The sequence below is a fragment of the Nerophis ophidion genome, linkage group LG06 (genome assembly GCF_033978795.1).
Source record: "Nerophis ophidion isolate RoL-2023_Sa linkage group LG06, RoL_Noph_v1.0, whole genome shotgun sequence".
In the NCBI taxonomy this organism is placed as follows: Eukaryota; Metazoa; Chordata; class Actinopteri; order Syngnathiformes; family Syngnathidae; genus Nerophis; species Nerophis ophidion.
The window spans coordinates 35,115,981-35,138,809 of NC_084616.1; the positions used below are offsets into that span (position 1 = coordinate 35,115,981).

The following is a 22,829-nucleotide window of genomic DNA, read 5'->3' on the forward strand; positions in this document are numbered from 1 at the left end:
TCTATTGACACTTTAACTGGGGTGCACACTTGTGATTTTTGATTAACTGAGGCGTTCCTCGAGACCCCCTCATAAGTCCTTTCGTTTTTGGCAGTTACAATGTTTTTCATGAAGTGATTTACAGTATGTAACTAACTTGCTGTATCGTGTTTACTTCAGATGCAATCAGTAGTCGTTTGTTCAACTTCTTTAGTTATTCTTGTGGTGGTCATCAAGGTTCTGGCTATTCAAAAAAACGTGTGAGAGACACAATTCTGCAGCGGATTATTAAAAAGTGCTGTCATAGAGATTATCTTTGACTAGCTTTTTTTGCAGTAGGTCCTTAAAACGACAGAGCACTCCTAAAATTGACACAAAATAAAAAGACCAAAATCAAATCAAATGTCTCTGGGAGACGCTGGTTCTCCAGAATATACAAAATAGGACTAACGGTGAAGGGAGAAATCCTGCACCTCGGTCTGTAGCTTTCTGTAATTACAAACAAATGAGTGGAATATCCCTACAGTTGTGTATAGCCTATAGTGTGTTGTCCAGCTGGGAAGTAGCCCCTTGTAGCATTTAAAGTGTGTGCTTTTTTATAAAAAACTATTTTTTTCACTGATTTTATGTAACTGAATTTTCTGCGCTGGAATTTTCTGTACACATTTTTTTTTACACCAATTTATGCTGACAATTTCATTAAATAAAAATGTATTTCAAAATTCAGTAGATTAAAATGCAGTCCATAATAGTTCAGGGCAAAAACAAAGTGCAGGAAAATTAATTGCTTCAAAACTCAAGACCCACCGTCAGTCGGTAAATTAGGACTGAAGCAGTCGATCCTGATTCAGAAACGACCACTGAGGTGTCAAGTCTGCAGTCACGTGACACGGGTCTGAATTTTTAAGCTTTAAGACGCTTTTTGAACAATTGTTATTTAATGAAATCGCCACCATAATTTCATGTCAAATAATTTTGTTCACAAAATCTAACTGCAGAAAAATCGGTGAATAAACTCAGCGTCCAAAAAAGCTACATGAAGCTGTCTAGTTTGAGTTGTGCCCTACAACGTGTTTGTGCTGTAAGTATTTCACTACAGCTGTTTGAATGTAACATACATCTCAGTTGTAGTCTTCATTACCACATTTGGAGATGTGGAAATCCATCCATTTTCTACCGCTTATTCCCTTTTTGGGGTTGCGGGGGGCGCTGGCGCCTATCTCAGCTACAATCGGGCGGAAGGCAGGGTACCATCGCAGGGCCAACACAGATAGACAGACAACATTCACACTCACATTCACACACTAGGGCCAATTTAGTGTTGCCAATCAACCTATCCCCAGGTGCATGTCTTTGGAAGTGGGAGGAAGCCGGAGTACCCGGAGGGAACCCACGCATTCACGGGGAGGACATGCAAACTCCACACAGAAAGATCCCGAGCCTGGGATTGAACCCAGGACTGCAGGACCTTATTGTGAGGCAGACGCACTAACCCCTCTGCCACCGTGGAAATCACCATGTAAAATCACTCATGCTAATCAGTCGCATGTATAAGGCACAGCCTATCAAGCTTGCACTTTTTGAAAAAGTGTATTGATTGATTGAATTGTTTGATTGAGACTTTTATTGGTAGACTGCACAGTTCAGTACATATTCCGTACAATTGACCACTAAATGGTAACACCCGAATAAGTTTTTCAACTTGTTTAAGTCGTCATCCACGTGATTCAATTCATGTAGCCTTACTTTACGTTTGAGCGTTTAGTTTTTTTTATCAGGCATCCTTGCTTTGTTGGCAGCTAAAATTGCAACAGTGAGGGGGTTTGTCTGAGTCCGCTCTGAGTGCTCCTTGGGTGCTTATTTCCTCGCCAAGTATTTGAGCCAGTGTCACACGCAACAAAAGTATTGAAATATGGCACTGTTTGATTTTCCGTAAATCGTACCTTGTAGTACTGCCGGAATTTGGTTGGTGCCTATGAATGTGCTAAATTGTGTACCCATGCCTAATGTGCTTAAATTCTTCCACATCCAACTCATCAAAGCATACCTTGTGCTTGCGCAGTGGAGCACAATCACTCAATGTGTTCCTTAAACATTGTCCAAAATATATTCCCAAAATGAATTCAGATGAGTTAAATGATGGGGGTGTTTCTCAAGACTACTGCAAACAGTGATAATTGTATGTACTGTATCTCTACTACTCTATAAGCTCAATATGTTGCCTAACAATGACAAACTGAGACATTTGTAGCTTAGTAATAAAACTATGTTCCATATCACTGGCATAAAAACGATCTCACTAGCGTGTCTTCTCCTGAAAAGTAATTATTCTCAACATTTCTGGTTTTCACATATGAAAAATGTGCCAAGTCAATCGCTCGGTACAGTAATGTTTAAAAATGCTTAATGCTTAATGCACTCTTGGTTGCCATGTGTAATTACTCCTCAGAAGCCAAGACTTTAAAAGTGAGGATATCTCGACTTTCCACTGGTGCTCTTCCTGCAGCGCTGTCAGAATTCTCATTACCACAGTGCAATAACGCAGCGGACACTCTTTGATAAGTCGGGAGATGTCAACACTCTACCAGCCCACTTCTCCACTTATTACACCTTCATTTGGTGGGAGCAAAAGACTGAATATTCCAACTGTCAAGATGTTTTCTGTATGTTTGTCTTTCGCCGTAGCAGAAAATTTACATTGCAGGAAACCGTGATCGTGCCAAGCAAAACTGAAATAAATGGAAGCCCTGGTTCAATGAGTGTGTTCTTAGCATGCAGACTGTGTTTCCTGGACAAATGCATTGTTTCGAGAAACTGCTATATATCATATTCAGATAAAAAAACTGTAAAGAGAATGTGAGAAGAGGTGACCTTTACTTGCAGTAAATCTGTCCTGTGGGGCAATGTGGTTGTGTAGGCTCACTTTTCTCCTCAAAATATGTACACTATATTACAAAAGTATTTGGCCACCCATTCAAATGATGAGAATAAGGTGACCTAGGTGTATAAAATCAAGTTTTTAGGCATGGAGACTGTTTCTACTAACATTTGTGAAAGAATGGGCCAATCTCAGGAGCTCAGTAATTTCCAGTGTGGAACTGACCTAGGATGCCACCTGTGCAACAAAACCAGTCATGAAATGTCCTCGCTCCTAAATATTCCAAAGTCAACTGTCAGCTTTATTATAAGAAAATGGATCAGTTTGGGAACAACAGCAACTCAACCACAAAGTGGTAGGCCACGTAAACTGACAGAGAGGGGTCAGTGGATGCTGCACAGTCAGTTGCTACAGAGCTCCAAACTTCATGTGACCTTCCATTTAGCCCACGTACAGTACGCAGAGAGCTTCATGGAATGGGTTTCCATGGCCGAGCAGCGGCATCTAAGTCATACATCACCAAGTCCAATGCAAAGATGCAGTGGTGTAAAGCACGTCGCCACTGGACTCTAGAGCTGTGGAGACGCATTCTCTAGAGTGACGAATCACGCTTTTCCATCTGGCAATCTGATGGACGTGTCTAGGTTTGAAGGTTACCAGGAGACCGCTAAATTTCGGACTGTATTGTGGCAAGTGTGAAATTTGGTGGAGGAGGAATTATGGTGTGGGGCTGTTTTTTACGAGTTAGGCTTGGCCCCTTAGTTCCAGAGAAAGGAACTTTGAATTCTCCGGGAAACCAAAACATTTTGGACAGTGCCATGCTCCTAACTTTGTGGAAACAGTTTGGAATGAGAACCTTCCTCTTCCAACATGACTGTGCACGAGTGCGCAAAGCAAGGTCCATAATGGATGACAGAATCTAGTGTGGATGAACTTGACTGGCCTGCACAGAGTCCTGACCTGAACCCGATAGAACACCTTTGGGATGAAATAGAACAGAGACTGAGAGCCAGGCGACAGTCACTTTTGGAAGAATGGTAGACAATTCCAATAAACACACTTCACAACCTTGTGGACAGCCTTCCCAGAAAAGTTGAAGCTGTTATAGCTGCAAAAGGTGGACCGACATTATATTGAACCCTATGGGTTAGGAATGGGATGGCACTTCAAGTTCAAATGTGAGTCAAGGCAGGTGGCCAAATAATTTTGGCAATATCGTGTGTATGGTGCAAAAAACATGTTCTGGGTCGGTGGGATGGATGAGCCACAAATGACTGCAAATGACCTTTTTATTCGTAGGCCCTGGTGGTTAAATGTCCAATCTGTATTTTCTTGGGGTGCTTTGAATCTCGTCAGTCTTTTGCTGAACACTAACTGACGTTATTAGTTGTTCCCTTGGCATCAGCAAACCATCACGTGCATGCCATGTCTCAGTATGGGGGCTCTTTACATTAAAAATGGAAGAGGCAGTTTGATCCACCTGGACTCTGATCAGGATTCATGAATAAGCAAGAGCGCTGTGCCCGTGTTGCAGCAAGACAACAGGAAACGGGACTACTTGTCAGAACATTCTCCACTTTGTACCCTGCATTCATCACTCCGAAGGAGCTGCTTGGACCGGTGGCGTTTTCATACACTTGGGGTAGCAACCACTTAGAAAGGCTATAGTAGGAGAACTCCCTCTTACTGTGTAAGTATGCTTTCAATACATCAGTGTGCAGCAGTATATTGTGTTCTGAAATAGCTGCACTTCTGTGTTCTATCTGTCAAACTAGGGGCTGATGGTGCTGTGATGCTGGACAGGAGGTCAAATAGACTAAAGCTGCAACGATTATTTGACTAAATAAATTAGTAACAAATGAAAATTGATCAATTCAAACAGAGTGCCCAGAACTTTAAACACACGGACATTATTTCCCGAACAGCAATAGAGTGCACATGACAGCAGGGGATGTGTGGGTTCCGCGATCTGTGCGGTGGATAGTTTTTTTATTGTTTATTTTAAATACTGTATTTTTTGGACCATAGGGAGCATCAGATTAAAAGGCGCACTGCCGATGAGCGGGTCTATTCTATTTTCACACAAAATGCACTGGATTATAAGGCATGTTAAAGGGGGTCATATTATGATTTTTTTTAATTTTTAAAACACTATCTTGTGGTCTTCATAACATGTAATGGTGGTTCTATGGTGAAAATGTTGCATAGATCATGTTTTACAGACTTTTTTCAAGTAGCTTTCGGAGCGTCTCTTAAGGATGCGCCGTTTTGTGGGCAGTCTTACCTTTGGGCTCACCTTCGGCAGCGTCTCCTCATCGTCATCTTTGTTGTAGCAATGTAGCGTGCAAGGACGAGAGTCAAAGAAGTGTCAAAAGATATAGCTAACTGTTTAAACAGCATTCAGACTTTACTTAAATCAATACCGGAGCAGCATCTTCTCATCCGTGGCTCAAAAATGCAACTTCGATGCCAGAAAGGTGTCCTGTGAAAAAAAACGTCCAACCTGAACCCTCTAATAACTAAAGTTCTGTGGGTGAATTATGTAAACCCACTTAAGTTTTTAGCGCTTTGATAGCTCGTCTACTTGTTACATTTACAGGAGGAGTAGTGACGGCACAGTTCCACAAGGGAGCAGTATAGCTCTACGAATGTTGTTATACATATTCACTATGTATACATAATAACAAACAATCATCTAAATTAATTAACACCTGAATGGTGTGTGACAAACCCAATGGGCATGGTGTGAGACTGAGTGTATGAATGATTAGCTGTTGAGTAGTGCCATGTCCGAAGGGGCTAAGCAGAAGAAGGTCCGTGAGACAGGCAGGTTGTTGGGGAATAGAGCGAGGCGTCAACAGGTCCGTGTCCAGAGTGGGGGTTGAGGACTGTCCAAAGTCCACAGTAGAGCCGAGGCACACAGCACAACGACGGAACACACGGGAAGCACTGCAGGAAACACAAAGGGACATAAGACATGGGAACAAGGAAGTTACAGGGAGAGATCAGTGTGCGGGAGCAAAGCCGGACACGGGATGCTAACTACATAACATAGGATTACGTTACAGCGCAGGATCCTTGGGTTTAATGGTCCTTATACTGCTCACCCTCATTAGGTCCAGGTGTGCTTATTGCTGATTGAAAGCAGCTGCTGCTGCCGGTGTGTCCCGAGGTGCGCCCCAAGGGGCTCAATGAAGAATGCACATGCTAATGCGCCCGGGCCGTGACACTACTGACAGATATAAGTAAGAACTTCACGCTACTTCATATAGGAAATGGCAACAGCGGAAGATGAATGCTACATAAGAAGATAGAGAAAAAAAGGAGCTTATCGACTACGGTGTGGACACGGACTGTAATGGCAGAAGCACTCCAATTTTCAGTACTTATGCAGATCCCAAATACACATCAGCAGTTACCAGAAGGTGAGAAAAGTGGGTTTTGTATAATATTGCGAAACAGAACGCCAGATAATGTCTGCTAATAGGTGCCATTTTGCGGTATTTATACACGCACCATATTAATACTTGTATGTCAAGTGCGCCGACAAACCATCAAGCGGTGCAGCTTCATAGCTTACCAAATTCGTACTAAAAACATTTTGACGGATTTTTAAGCACCTTGTGTAATGTTCTATATTCTCAATAGAACATTTAAAGTTTTGGTGCTGCGTCATCTTGGAGTTTACATGTATCTGTTATGTGTGACTGCCATCTACTGGTCACACTTATCATTCCACCATGTACCAAATAAAATAGCTTTGATGTCGGTAAGCACAACCAGAATTATGCCATACATTAGAAGCAACGGGTTATAAGGTGCATTGACATTTTTTGAGAAAATTAAAGGATTTCAAGTGCACTTTATAGTTCGAAAAATACAGTAATGTACAAAAGTGAAATTTCAATGTTGATGATATGCATTTATTACGAACATGAAAGTTATGATAATCAGAAAAATATTTGTTTATTTCAAATATTTTATAAAGTGTATTTCATCCCATTAATCAAACAAACTAATCAACAGAATACACGATCAGTACAGCCCTAAAATAGACACACAGTCAGAAAATTCCCCCCCAAAATAACTTTGAGGATTATGAGAGAGTATTTATACAACCGCTGTGTATGATGCCTTTTTTAAATTTTTAGGCAATTATGGTACGTGTTTGCATAATTTAAATTAACCTTACAAATGACCGTAATAAATTGATACAATTTCAATTTTATTGTAAGAATGTCAAAGACAAACATTTTTTTCAAAGTTTTTATCAACACACATAATTTATTTCCCCAAAACCTGGTAACAGTTTTATCAAAATTCCCTTCAGGTTGTATTTTGAAGTGAAATTTGTCACAGAGCAGACCAGTCCGAGTGTCTTCATTTTTCTTTGTCATTCACCGTATTTAGGTATTTTCATGCATAAAAGTGGCTAAATGAACTAAAAATCTAAATGCTATAGTAGTACTGTTTAAAACAAATCAGAGTGCGCTGTTCAGGCTTAGGCAACAATAGTATATTGGATTAAAAAAGTGTGGTAACTGAAGGCTATTTCATGCTGCTATTTCATAAAGTTGAAAAATGTATTTTGAAGGTAGTAAACACTGTTGTTAATGATTTAGCTATGAACATATTCCATTTATAATCAATGATTCCTACTTTGCGGAAATGCATTTATGGCCAATTAACCAATTACAGCAATAAACATAGAATGCAACAGAAAATCAGGACTGCAGAAAAGATCAGCAACACCCTCCATTCAGGTCTTATACCTGTCCGTGGTCAGGAAACGGGCAGGTAGGATCATTGCATACCCCTCAAACCCTGGTCTCAAACACTTGGTGAGAAAACTAGCAGTCCAGCAGCACTCGGGTCAAACTGCATCTATGTCTAATGTTGCAATTTTCTATGCCAACAAAGCAAGTATGCCTGATAGAAAACATTTGATCTTACAGTAGGGCTCCACTTTTCAAAATGTACGAGTTCGATGCTAATTTGTATTGGTTGTGCTAGTGATTAGCATTAGCAATTTTACATGGGGATTTCAACACCTCCAAATTTGGTAATGAAATATGCATCTTACAGTCAAACAGCAATTGTGTAATAAATACAGCCCATACGTTATAAATACTTTGTAGGACTCAACAAAAAAATAGACTGGCACATTCATCATAATGGCAAAGACTGCTTCCTGACTAGGCAGTGCAGCGTAGTTCGTACATTACTGCTATGGCAAGGCAAGGCAACGTTATTTATATAGTACGTTTACAACAATTAAAAAATTTGACTAAAGTGCTTCACAAGTTTAAAATCATAGAGCAGAAAAACTAAAAACATACACAAAAACATACACAATGCATAAGCTAAACAAGATAGTGCAAAAGCTGCGGCTGATTGGCACCTGGCCACACCTGGTGTCAATCAGCCCACTCATATTTTGCCTGCTTTATTCCTCCAGTCAGTGTTGGATTATTGTCATGTCGATGTCGCTCTTGTCGTTGCTACCTGTCGTGTCGTGTCATATCATATCGTGTCAATGCAGCGTTGCGGTAAGCTATATTTGAGAGTGGTTTGTAGCTTATTGTCTTTTGTTCCCTGCTTCCAAGTTTGTTTTCATATTATAAGTACAACGTTTCTTGCTCGATACCTGCTAGCTTCCACGCTAGGCCTTTTTGTTTGTTATCCGCCCACGTGCGCGCTTTAAATTAAATCATGTTTTCTCACTCCATGCCTGCCTCTTTCCTTGCATCTTGGGGTTCGTCACAAACCAACTTTGACAAATGTATTGGAATTGCAACTGCATGCAAAGTCTACTACATGATACTTCCAGATGTGCCTCAGGAATGTAATTAGAAATCAGGACATAGCAACTGGACACCACAGTAATCATTACCTGTCTAGAATGTATCGCATTGTTGTGTTGGTGGAGAGGCAAGCAGTCATAGGAACGAGGCCACCGATTCTAAAAGAGCATCTGCGTGCAATCCATATTGTGTTCTGATTTGGCAACACAGGAAATGCTAACAAGAGGGTGCATTCAAACAAACTTGCATAAATACTAACAAAGAGGCACATTTTCCGCGGATGGAAAATGTTTACGCATTAATGGCTGTTGACCAAGTATGCCTTGCATTCGTCTATGTGTGTGTAGAAGCCGCATATATTATGTGACTGTGCTGGCCCGCTCTTTGTATGGCGGAAAAGTGAATGTGACGACAGGTTGTAGAGGACGCCAGAGGCAGTAATCTTAAGGCACGCCCCCAATATTGTTGTCCGGGTGGAAATCGGGGAGAAATTCGGGAGAATGATTGCGCCAGGGGTAATTTCAGGAGGGGTACTGAAATTCGGAAGCCTCCCGGGAAAATCGGGAGGGTTGGCAAGTATGAGTATTAGCGGTGTTACAGCGGCGGTGCCGCTGTATAACACTGGCGGGCCAGCTCTAATGTTAATTTGAAATTGCCTGAAAGGCCAACTGAAATAAGACGTTCTAATTCAAACGGGGATAGCAGGTCCATTGTATTTGTCATACTTAAACATCTCGCGATATTGCCATATTTTTGCTGAAAGGATTTAGTAGAGAACATCGACGATAAAGTTCGCAAATAAAAAAGCCTTGCCTTTACCGGAAGTGGCAGACGGTGACGTCACCCGTGTGAGTGATCCTCACATCCTCACATTGTTTATAATGGGAGCCTCATACAAAAAGAGCTATTCGGACCGAGAAAACGACAATTTCCCCATTAATTTGAGCGAAGATGAAAGATTCGTGGCTGAGAATATTGATAGCGAAGGACTAGAAAAAAATAAAAATAAAATAAAGTTTTTAAAAAAAAGGCGATTGCATTGTGAGCGATTCAGATGTTTTTAGACACATTTACTAGGATAATTCTGGGAAATCCCTTATCTTTCTATTGTGTTGCTAGTGTTTTTGTGAGATTAAATAGTACCTGATAGTCGGAGGGGTGTGTCCACGGGTGTCTTGACGCCAGTCTCTGAGGGAATTAGTTACGGCAGCAGCAGCACGACAAAAGTTCTACTGATCTCCGGTAAGAGGCTACTTTTTACCACAATTTTCTCACCGAAACAAGTGGTCGAGATCCATGTTCGCTTGACCGCTCTGATCCATAGTAAAGCTTCACCTTCAGGAATTTTAAACAAGGAAACACTATGTGTTTGTGTGGCTAAAGGCTAAATATTCCCACCTCCATCTTTCTACTTTGACTTCTCCATTATTTATTGAACAAATTGCAAAAGATTCAGCAACACAGATGTCCAAAATACCGTGTAATTGCACGATGAGAAGAGACGACCTTTAGCCGCTAGTGGAGCTGCGCTAATATGTCCCCTCCAACTTGAGATTTCACGCGCACGCGTCATCATAGGCGTCGTCATTCTGCGACATTTTCAACAGGACACTTCGCGGGAAATTGAAAAACTGTAATTTAGTAAACTACAAAGGCTATGTTAATATTTCATCATTGATATATAAACTATCAGACTGCGTGGTCGGTACTAGTGGGTTTCAGTAGGCCTTTAAGGACCAAATGAAATTACACGGGAGGCCAAATTTGGCCCGCCGGCCAGAGTTTGACACCCATGCTCTAATGCCTCATGTGGGGTAGACTACTGTTGGGTTGTAGGTTGTTGAATTAATGTATGTATCTGTATAATTGCTTTAGTACTCCACTCCTATTTTGTGTCTATCATATAGCGTTTTTGGGCTTGACACCATGTTTTAGTATTCCATGCACATATACTGTTCTCTGGACCCCCTGCCAAAAGCTTCTTCTAGCTTATTTGGGGGACGTTGATTGATTAAAACCTATATTAGTAGATTGCTCAGTACAGTACATATTCCGTACAATTAACCACTAAATGATAACACCCGAATAAGTTTTTCAACTTGTTTAAGTCGTGGTCCATGTTAATTAATTCATGGACCCTTTCACTTACCACCATCCTTAAATGGATATTCACTACTGTTGTAATTGTAATATGGTATTGTGAATAAACTTGAAACTATGCGTGATAGTTACAATGAACGACAGCTCATTGCAAAGCACAAACACAGCAAGTAAAGTAACATCACACCCAATTAAAATGATTTTCTCAGTCGCATTGTATGATCAATGGTCTTCTCCCTGTCTTTGAGGAGCAGCCCACACACACCCTGGCAGCACATGAACACCCCTCTCTCAGGAAAGAGAGAGGGGTGTACATAAAGCTCATTTTCTCCTGACAATCAATTATTTACCAAAAGGCTAACGGAAAAATTGGATCAACATCATTATTTTATCATCTCCTCAAACCATATCTCTGCCTCCAGGAGGTATTGAGACAGCGTAAAGATTTAGAGTGAAAGGGCTTCACGGTGGAAGAGGGGTTAGTGCGTCTGCCTCACAATACGAAGGTCCTGCTGTCCTGGGTTCAAATCCAGGTTCGGGATCTTTCTGTGTGGAGTTTGGTATGTTCTCCCCGTGAATCCGTGGGTTCCCTCTGGGTACTCCGGCTTCCTCCCACTTCCAAAGACATGCACCATGGCAACACTAAATTGGCCCTAGTGTGTGAATGTGAGTGTGAATGTTGTCTGTCTATCTGTGTTGGCCCTGCGGTGAGGTAGCGACTTGTCCAGGGTGTACCCCGCCTTCCGCCCGATTGTAGCTGGGATAGGCGCCAGCTCCCCCCGCGACCCCAAAAGGGAATAAGCGGTAGAAAATGGATGGCTGGATGGACGGGATGATTGCCTTCAACTCAAGGTGATCAGGGAGGTGCAAGAAATGATTTGCACAATTTTAATTTTGAAAAACATATTCAATTAGGCTTCTGGTGTTTTTTTTTATTTATAACTCAGTCTAGGGAATAAAAAACATTTTCCCTGTGACAATTCAAACCTGAAAGTAGTTCCTTGCACCTTTCTTGAATGTCCACCACCTTTTCAGCCTCGCTGGCTGTGCTTATGAGAGGCTGCCACCTGCTGGTTTGGCACCTTATTAAGCCTAGATACCAGAATGACACACTGATGATATGGAGGGTACCATGGTGACACATGGGGTCCTTTCATTAAGCTGCTCCCACAGGCCCTGATAGACATTTCACTGTCCAAAACTTGTATTTGAAATCTTTTGAAAGCCTGCTTGGCTTCTAAAAAATGAAGCTAAAGTTAGGGAAGTCATATCAATTTAATAGGTTACAACCAAAACCTTCCATACATCATCATTCTTTGTGGCATAGATAATATGTAATGGATATGATTTGGTGTCAATTTTGCTCAAATGTCACTTTTATAATAACCCTTTTGACTCTGCAATAGGATTGTACGGTATACCAGTATTAGTATAGTACTGCGATAATAACGGATCATATCCGGTACTATACCTTCTCTGAAGCGTACCGGTCCCGCACACCCCACGGGATATTGCTGGTTTTACAAGCAGACAATGTGTGTAGACTGAAAAGGGAGAACGGACGCATTCTGTCTTAAAAACTAACGATAAAGGTGAAGTTATAACACTGAAACGCCCTCAGGAAGAGGTGTTTCAAGACATGGCTAGCTAGCTAGCAGCTAATGTGGGGGCGGTATGGAGTAGTGGGTAGAGCAGCCGTGCCAGAAACCTGAGGGTTGCAGGTTCGCTTCCCACCTATTGACATCCAAATCGCTGCCGTTGTGTCCTTGGGCAGGACACTTCACCCTTGCCCCCGGTGCCGCTCACACTGGTGAATGAATGATGGTGGTCGGAGGGGCCGTAGGCGCAAACTGGCAGCCACGCTTCCGTCAGTCCACCCCAGGGCAGCTGTGGCTACTGATGTAGCTTACCACCACCAGGTGTGAATGAAAGATGCGTTCCCACTTCACTGTGAGCGCTTTGAGTATCCAACAATAGAAAAGCGCGATATAAATCTAATCCATTATTATTATTATTATTAATGTCCATTCCCCGTCGGGACTGTTTAATCTACTTCTAAATCACTAATCCTCGCCTCCATGGCGACAAATAATGTAAGTTTCCTACAACTGTTATCCCTGCAGGACGAGGAATAGCAAAACATGCTTCACTACAGACCGGCATCTAAATGTAAACAAACGCCATTGGTGGATCCACACCTGACATCCACTGTAATGATACCAAGTACAGGCACGTATCTAGTCGATACTACTATGATTACGTCAATATTTTTTGGTATCTGTTGAGTAATTGTGATCTCATTGTTATTAATGCTGTTTTTGTGTATCATGAGAAGAGAGGCTTGCCGTTGTTGTTGTGCGCCTCCAATAGGTTATATACGATAGTGCCGGCTCGTCCGTGCTATCGTCACGTGATCTCTTCCGGTTCACTTCGCGCGAGAGAATGTGAGAGACACACAGAAAAGTACGATGTAGTTGTGTTCTATTTATCCCAGTTACCAATGTTTTGTTTCCCGGTGCTGTTAGGCATTGTACTGAACCATCCTTAAAATAAACCATCATCTTTCATATAAATACAACTGGAGTATTTAGTGAAGATGAGTGAAGAAAAAAGAAACCCAACAGTATCACAACATTTTCTTTCGTTTTTTTAAAATGTATATTATCTTTATAAACTCGGGAAATATGTCCCTGGGCACATGAGGACTTTGAATATAACCAATGTATGATCCTGTAACAACTTGGTATCGGATTGATACCCAAATTTGTGGTATCATCCAAAACTATTGTAAAGTATCAAACAACAGTAGAATAAGTGATTATTACATTTTAACAGAACATGTTAAAAGAGAAAGTAAGCAGATATTAACAGTAAATGAACGAGTAGATTAATACTACATTTTCTACAACTTGTCCTTAATAATGTTGACAAAATATTAGAATGATAAATAACACAATATGTTACTGTATACATCAGCAGACTAATTAGGAGCCTTTGTTTGCTTACTTACTAATAAAAGACAAGTTGTCTAGTATGTTCACTATTTTATTTAAGGACTTAACTGCAATAAGAAACATTTGTTTAATTTACCCTAAGATTATTTGTTCAACTAAAGCCAATAATGCATTTTTTTTGTGGTCCCCTTTATTTCCGCAGGAACATCGCGGCGGACGGTGGTGCTGGCCCTCCTCCTGGAGGACACCATGACGACAGGACCTCAAACCCTGGGATTGTCCCAGGGAGGGTCATGTCCGAACACAGCACCCCGTCCAATGCACTCATGCGCTGTCGGAGACCATTTGTTATGGGAACCTTCAACGCATGCTCAGCGAGAGAAGAAGCGAGGTTGATAGAACTTACACACTGTGCAGAAGAACGGGAAGTGGAGATCCTGGGGGTCCAAGAGCACAGGAGAGTGCACACTGATGACTCCATCCTGTACTGCAGAGTGGAGAGATGCACGATCATTTCTGCATCTGCGTGGAGGAACGAGGCCCAGGCCGCAATAGGCGGTGTAGGGTTAATGCTGGGCCCACGGGCACGTAAGGCTCTCCGTTGGGTTAACCACCACACCGACAGGATTCTGAGCACAGAGTTCTCGGGCAACCCAGTAACAACAGTCATTGTCGTGTACTCACCCACCATTGTGGCACCATCTGACGTGGTAGAGAAGTTCTTTGAGGACCTTGTAAGAACGGTCCGTGGCGTCACAGCGCACAACTTCCTGGCAATCCTTGGGGACTTCAATGCAAGGCTTGGACCAGAGGACGCACCCTTCCGGTACCACGACTCTACCAACCACAACGGCACCTACCTCACTGCCTTCCTCATGGAACATGAGCTACTGACGGCGAATACCATCTTCCGGAAGAGGACAGGAAAGAGGTGGACCTTCCGAGACCGAGCCTCAGGAACACTACGGCAGCTAGATTACATCCTAGTGAGGAAAAAATGGAGGAACTCCATCCTGAATGCTGAGCCATACAGCACTTTTAGTTCTGTGGGCTCAGACCACCGTGTGGTCTCAATGAGAGTTCGCCTGAGCCTCAGGGTCCCCAAACCAAGTCCCAAGATCCAGTATAACTGGAAAGCCTTCTCAAGTGACCCTGGCCTTCAAACCAGATACGCAGAGGAGATGAGGAGATGATTCCAGCAGCTGGACAGGGGAGCGGAGGCCAGTGGAGAATACAGGAGATTCGTCACTGCGAATGAGGAGGTGACCAGGCTGTGCGTGCCCATGATGGAGAGAGTCAGTACCTCCAGACGATCCAAACACCCAGAGGTCGTAGCAGCACGAGGGATGGTGGAGGAAGCCCGCCTCAACTTTGAGCGGTAACCAACTGTGGAGAGGCGTGGCGAGCTGAATGAAGCCAAACAGTTTCTCCAACGTGGAACAAGCACAAGTACTACGACACAGGGTAGAGCTAGAGTGTGCCAAGGTTGGCCTTAGGCTAAATGCCAAGAAAACTGAGGTCATGACCTACAACATTCCACCAGAACATCAACCTCTGGTAACAGCAGGATTCACTGTGCTGAAAGAAGTTGAGGACTTCAAGTACCTGGGCGCATGGGTCAACTCAACTGAGCAAGATCTTAAAGTGAGGAAGGCACTTGCATGGAGGGCCCTGAACGGCATGACCAATGTATGGAACTCCAACCTCCCCCGCCAAATCAAACTCAGCTTCTTCTACGCGACAGTTGAGTCCGTTCTCCTCTATGGCAGCAAATGCTGGACCCTGAAGCCAACCCTGGAGAAGTCTCTGGATGGTTGCTACACCAGGATGCTGCGTGCAGTGCTTAACATCGACAAGAGTGCGCACGTAACCAAAAGAATCCTCTACAAGGGAATAGCAAGGGTGAGCGAGAAGATTGCTGTAAGGAGAATGAGACTTGCAGGACACTGCCAAAGACATCAGGAGCTGCCAGCCAGCAAATTGGTGCTGTGGGAAACAACACATGGGCATCAGTCAAGAGGACGTCCCACACAAACTTACGTGGACGTACTCAAGAAGGATGCAGGAGCTCAGAGTACCAAGGAACTGGCCAAATGTATGGAGAATCGGGATGACTGGAAGCAACGAAGGAAGGCTCGCCTGAGGACGACCTAGTGAGAAGGCAGCTCTGCGTACAGTAATAAACAAAAACAATTTGTAATTAGGCTTCCAGTAATGATGTTGTGTGCACAGTTGACTTTTTTGACGTATTTTAAATATGTACATTGTTTGATGTGAGTTTTAACAATTGTCATCTTATAAAAAACAGTCTATGATACCTAAGAATTCCTGATGCTTGCTGAGTTATCTCTGTTAAAATGCTCTACACACAATTGAGGGAATAGGAAAAACTCATTACATTTACAACTACATTTTAATCATGATTTGGAGTGCAACCGAGAGTGAAAAGAAGAATGTAACTAGCTCTCTTTGACAACATGGTCATTTGTTGTATTGCACAACACAGCAGCAACACAATCAAAGTTGTATTAGTGGTAATAAGCAAACTGTTCAGTCAGCATAATGTTGCTGATGTTCTGTTTTTCACCTGTTTTTGACCTACCAGGGGATCATTATGAGGGGCCTGAGCTAGGGGTCATTGTGGAAGTTGCTTTCCAGTGGGTCCTCCAGAACACCAAACATTTCATTGCAGACCGTTTCAAGTTTACTAGAGTTTTATTTTTCCATTCAAGTATCTCAGTGCTTTCCAGCAATTGTATTTTTGTGACTGTTCGCTTTGCTCTCGCTCTCCCCCAGTTCCAGCAACGTCTCTCCTCCCAGTTGCTGCTTATACAGAGCGACAGGTGATTAGATAACAAGGCCCAGGTGGGCCATCTACGCACCTGTCGCTGACTTCGAGGCCAGTTCTTGGCACGTCCCGCTTTGCTGCAGGCCCACAGGCCATGCCCCCTCCACTATCACATCTAAGATTGAATGCAAGACTGTCCTAAAGTTGTGTTTTTTTTTTCTTTAAGAAGTTCCAAATATGTCGTGAACGTGCGACATAATTAACTGCCACAATGGTTGTTGGTAATGCTTTGATTTGAAAAAATTATTTGGTAAGATTTGGCTCATTTGAAGCTTTATAGCAAAGCCAAGGAAGTCGGGTCAGTGAGCTGGCAAAAAGACGATGAATAGCCGTGAAACGATCAAACGTCACTTAACACCATCACCTGGTACATGTTGGTGTATAAACGCCATTTTCACGCGGCTAAGTTTGCATCGAAGCTTGTTTTATTCCGTTGCACACATAGCATTTAGTAGGATGCTAGCGTTAGATGAACTAAGATAAACTTGCTGCTGGTTACGAACAACGTACAGTATGTGGGGTAAAAGCAATACTCCTATTCATAGATCAATAATGGAGAATACTTTCCCCCGTCCCCAGCGTTTACCTAATTCTCACCATTTTGTAGAGTGTGCCGGAATTTGGCAGACCCGTCAGTGATCCTGTTCAGTCTCCCTGTAATATTTGTCTGCTCTTGAATGGCATTGTGCTGAAATCTTAATTTCTCCTCCGGGTGTACTAAAGTATTTCTGATTCTGATTCTGATATTTTATGCGTCAGGGACCAGTACCGGCCCTCTGACCGGTGGTTGGGGATCACAGATTTACAGCACATATTGTTATCATGCTCCTGTCGCAGAGCAGCAGACATGTACCACTTTTGGGGGCATTTTAGAAGCAGTCCTACGGTGCATCAACAATGGAAACTGCTTAAGTGTGTGCACTGATGCTGCGCTCATGGGAAAGGTTTCGGCACCAGCTGCGACTCGACGCCACAGAAAGCGTATTGGGAGAAGTTCATTTCACACAGGAGATGTTTTAATCAGCCCAGGATGGATGGATGGATGGATGGACGGACGGACGGACAGACAGACAGACAGACAGACAGACAGAGAGACAGACAGATAGATAGAGAGACAGACAGACAGACAGATAGATAGATAGATAGATAGATAGATAGATAGATAGATAGATAGATAGATAGATAGATAGATAGATAGATAGATAGATAGATAGATAGATAGACAGACAGACAGACAGACAGACAGACAGACTGATAGATAGATAGATAGATAGATAGATAGATAGATAGATAGATAGATGGATAAAGTGTCTCCCCTACAGTAAGCCCACATCTAATGCTACTATGCGGCGCCAACGTTCTGGAGTCCTTCAATATCCCCAACATGTGGAAGCAGGAAGACAGGAGAGTTCCCTCATATGTACATTTTGATTCACTTGTTGTTTAAAGGGGAACATTATCACAATTTCTGAAGGGTTAAAACCAATAAAAATCAGTTCCCAGTGGCTTATTTTATTTTTGTAGGTTTTTCTCAAAATTTTACCCATCACGCAATATCCCCAAAAACGGCTTCAAAGTGCCTGATTTTAACCGTCGTTATATCCACCCGTCCATTATCCTGTGACGTCACAGCGTGATCCCTCAGAAACCAACATGGCGGATAGCACAGAAAGGTATAGCGATATTAGCTCGGATTCAGACTCGGATTTCAGCGCCGTAAGCGATTCAAAAGATTATGCATGTATTGAAACGGATGGTTGGAGTGTGGAGGCAGGTAGCCAAAACAAAATTGAAGAGGAAACTAAAGCTATTGAGCCATATCACGACAGACAGCGGCACGGGAGGAGGCGAGGACGAATTCGGCGATCGCCTTCTAACCAACGATTGGTATGTGTTTGTTTGGCATTAAATGTGGGTGGAGGGAAAGGCTGGATGCAAATACAGCTACAAATGAGGCATAATGATGCCATATGTACATACAGCTAGCCTAAATAGCATGTTAGCATCGATTAGCTTGCAGTCATGCCGTGACCAAATATGTCTGATTAGCACACTCTAAATAAGTGAATAACTTCAACAAAACTCACCTTTGTGCATTTATGCACAACCTTATAAGTTTGGTGGACAAAATGAGACAGAAAAAGAAGTGGCATAAATCATATCCAGGGGTTTACCTCACTCGTCTGCGGGAAGAGACTGCCGTTGTCCCTAAATAGCTCGCACTCTTGCAGATTCAGTGGTGGTCTATTTTCCAGTATTGCAGATTTCGTTGACTTTATCGTTGGAAAAACATCTGCTTTGAGTGTCGCAGGATAGCCACACTGATTTGACTTGGTGCGTGTAATAAGATTGAGAAAATGGCGGGCGGATTGCTTCATGTTGTGACGTCACGGGTAAAAGGTCATCGCTCGACAGGCTATCAATTGAAAGGCGTTTAAATCGCCAAATTCACACTTTTAGAGTTCGGAAATCGGTTAAAAAACATATGGTCTTTTTTCTGCAACATCAAGGTATATATTGACGCTTACATAGGTCTGGTGATAATGTTCCCCTTTAAGTTCTGTATCAGCACCCCGGTTTTGTGTCTCTTTGGTTGCTATGGTTATTGTTATGGTTAATGTGTTCACCTACCTCTGATTAGTGTTCGGTACGCTCATCTGTTACTGGGCACTAATCAGAGAGCTATTTAGTCCTGCCTTTCGCCTCACTCTGTCCGTTACTTTTGTTCGTTTCATGCAACTGTTTATTCCTTGTGTTTCTTGCGCTAAGTTCCGGCTTAGTTTTTCCTGTGTTGCTAGCCCGTTAGCTTCCGGTACTATATGCGTGTTTGTTTTTAGAACCTTTATTTAAAGGAGAACATTATCACAATTTCAAAAGGGTTAAAAACAATTAAAAAAACAGTTCCCAGTGGCATGTTGTATTTTTTAAATATTTTTTCAAAATTTTACCGGTCTCCGAATATCCCTAAATAAAGCTTTAAAGTGCTTGATTTTCGCTATTTGCGATGCCACTATCCATTTCCCTGTGACGTCATACAGTGCTGCCAATGTAAACAAACAATGGCGAATAGCACAGCAAGATATAGCGACATTAGCTCAGATTTAGACTCGGATTTCAGCGACTTAAGCGATTCAACAGATTATGCATGTATTGAAACGGATGGTTGGAGTATGAAAGTATTGAAGAAGAAACTGAAGCTATTGAGCGAATAGCTATTGACACTATTCATAGCCATAGCATGGCCAAATAGCTGCGTTAGCATCGCCGGTAAAATGTGCGGACCAAACGATCAGGACTTTGGCATCTTGTGACACTGGAGCAACTTAAATCCGTCGATTGGTAAGTGTTTTTTTCGCAATAAATGTGGGTGGAAGGAAACGTAATATAGTTGCAAATGCATCTGCAGGTTATCCATACATGTCTGTGCCATGTCTGCTTTAGCACCGCCGGTAAATAGCATGTTAGCATCGATTAGCGTAGCATGTTAGCATCGATTAGCTGGCAGTCAACATCAACAAAACTCACCTTTGTGATTTCTGTGATTTTATCGTTACAAATGCATCTGCAGGTTATCGATACATATCTGTGCCATGTCTTCTTTAGCACCGCCGGTAAATAGCATGTTAGCGTCGATTAGCGTAGCATGTTAGCATCGATTAGCTCGCAGTCACGCCGCGACCAAATATGTCTGATTAGCACATAAGTCAACATCAACAAAACTCACCTTTGTGATTTCGTTGACTTAATCGTTGCAAATGCATCTGCAGGTTATCCATACATCTCTGTGCCATGTCTGTCATCACCGGTAAAATGTGGAGACACTTTGGTACATTCAATGGGGGTCTGGCGGCAGACACTTTCGCATCTTCGGTGCAACTTGAATCCCTCCCTGTTAGTGTTGTTACACCCTCCGACAACACACCGATGAGGCATGATGTCTCCAAGGTTCCAAAAAATATTTGAAAAAACGGAAAATAACAGAGCTGAGACCCAATGTTTACACTGGGTTGAAAATGAAAATGGCGGCTGTATTACCTCGGCGACGTCACATTCTGACGTCATCCCATCCAGAGCGATAAACAGAAAGGCGTTTAATCCGCCAAAATTCACCCATTTAGAGTTCGGAAATCGGTTAAAAAAATATATGGTCATTTTTCTGCAACATCAAGGTATATATTGACGCTTACATAGGTCTGGTGATAATGTTCCCCTTTAAGCCGATAAGCTCCAACAACGTCAAGATCTCTTTCATAAGGGTGACCTGGCCAAAAGGTCAACAGAGCAGTTTCAAAAAAGTAATACGTTAAGACATACATTTTAAAATACATGAAAGAGAACTGTAAAATAATAAAGATTTATACCTTTTGAAAAAACAGGCACTGTGCAATCGTCTCTCGCTGTCTGTACCTCAGGACAGGACGGAAGGTTCCAAATGGAAGTAGTTCAGTGAGTTTCAGTTTTGTCTGCAATGCATTGCATGCCATAGGGGCAGCAATGCCAAAAGCTCTTTTGCCAAATGCAGTTCATACATGGGGAACAGTTAAAACATACAAATTGTTAGAACATAATTAGAACGCATTAAACCTAAAAGAGTCTTATAAATGATAGTCAGCCAATGTGTGTATCTGCGTGCACTCAACAAATATAAGTCTGACTTAATTTACAGTTGACAATGGGGTGAGACTACGACAGCCAGTAACAAATCTTAGTTTAGTTTGTTTTCTTGTGTTTGTTTTACTGTGGCCTGATTTATGAAAATAATTCATACTCTTGTCAGGTTCAAACACTGATGTCATCTATTAATCAGACAAGAATCAAGGAATCATGCAGAGACAGAGTTCAATTTAGCTCATGAGGAGACACGTATTTCGGGCTGTATTCTGGTTACAGATCCAAACTACGTTCTAAAAAATCAAGCCCGCATGCCTCCTCTATTTATTACGAAAGTCTCTATTACATCACTGTCGCTGAGGGAAGGACTTGATAACTCCAGTTAGACACAATATATAATTATACAAAAATGCAAATATGTTGGCATTTTTTGCTATTGCCCAGTTTCTGCTTTGTCTGGTCCCGGAACCCAATGTTCGGCCTTGGTAGTCAGCAGACCGAGTACTGGTGCCATCACCCAGTCTCTGCTTTGTCTGGTCCTGGTACCCAATGTTCGGCCTTGGCAGTCAGCAGGCGGAGTCTGGACAAAACACTGATAAAAAGAGGCTAGCAATCTCTTGGATTGCTAGTTCTGCACAAACACAGAAATACCACTTCAACACAAATTGACAATACTTTATAGTAACGGCCCTTAAGCATAAAGTTTTGATGAAAATATATAAACAATAATTCTAACAACTCTTACCTACACGCCGTTTCCCGTCGTTCCGTCTGCACCGTGGAAGAACAATCCGCGCATCACTATGCGACCCAACCGTTACAATGAGCAGGTTAACACAGGTAAGTTTTGTAATAAAGACACTTTACGCAATTTACCCCAGCCTTAAAATTATTAACACAACAAGACAGTCACAAATGTGTAGGATTCTTTCACTCTCACGGGCAAACTGACTCGCTTGTTAGGCGCAATGTTTGGCCCTACAATAACTGAGCTAATATATGAAAGTTACTTAAAAATGACCATGTGTCTGAATGTATCAGAGTTCTGTGGTCAGCACAGTCGCGTCTTAGGCAAACGACCAAGGTTTGCGTACCTGTGTGGAATAGGATAAAGGCAGGGGGCCTAGCCACCTGGGTTACAGTGGTGGCGTGACCCAGATTAGAGTTAAGTTTAGAGGCGTGAGTGTAACGGAGGCCGGCCAGTGTGGCTGATCCCGTTGTGTACATTACTAAACTTCACTCCATGACGACCTTACTCAGTGGCCTAGTGGTTAGTGTCCGCCCTGAGGTCAGTAGGTGAATTCAAACCACGGCCAAGTCATACCAAAGACTAGAAAAATGGGACCCATTAACTCCCCACTCAGCATCAAGGGTTGGAATTGGGGGTTAAATCACCAAAATTAATTTCCAGGAGCGGCCACCGCTGCTGCTTACTGCTCCCCTCACCTCCCAGGGGGTGAACAAGGGGTTGGGTGAAATACATAGGACAAATTTCACTACACCTAGTGTGTGTTTGACAATCATTGGTACTTTAACCTAACTTCAAGCGTATGCCGGATGCCGAATTAGCCAGCCCTGGCCTTAAACTTGGTGGTAAGCACACTTGCCTCTCATGCGGCAGGGGTGAACCATCTGGTTACATAAATCCAGCTGCT

The 22,829-nt window shown here is 42.5% G+C and overlaps 1 protein-coding gene across 1 annotated transcript in view; it reads left to right on the forward strand.

Moving 5' to 3' along the window:
- The window catches only part of LOC133554569 (uncharacterized), a 28,356-nt gene extending 13,420 nt beyond the window's left edge, over positions 1 to 14,936 (forward strand). The window contains exons 2-3 of the mRNA XM_061903493.1: positions 13,132 to 13,205; positions 13,918 to 14,936. Coding sequence (XP_061759477.1) covers positions 13,132 to 13,205; positions 13,918 to 14,908 — 1,065 coding nt within the window. The 3' untranslated portion in view covers positions 14,909 to 14,936. The remainder of the gene's footprint in view (positions 1 to 13,131; positions 13,206 to 13,917) is intronic.
- Positions 14,937 to 22,829: the final 7,893 nt, after the last annotated feature.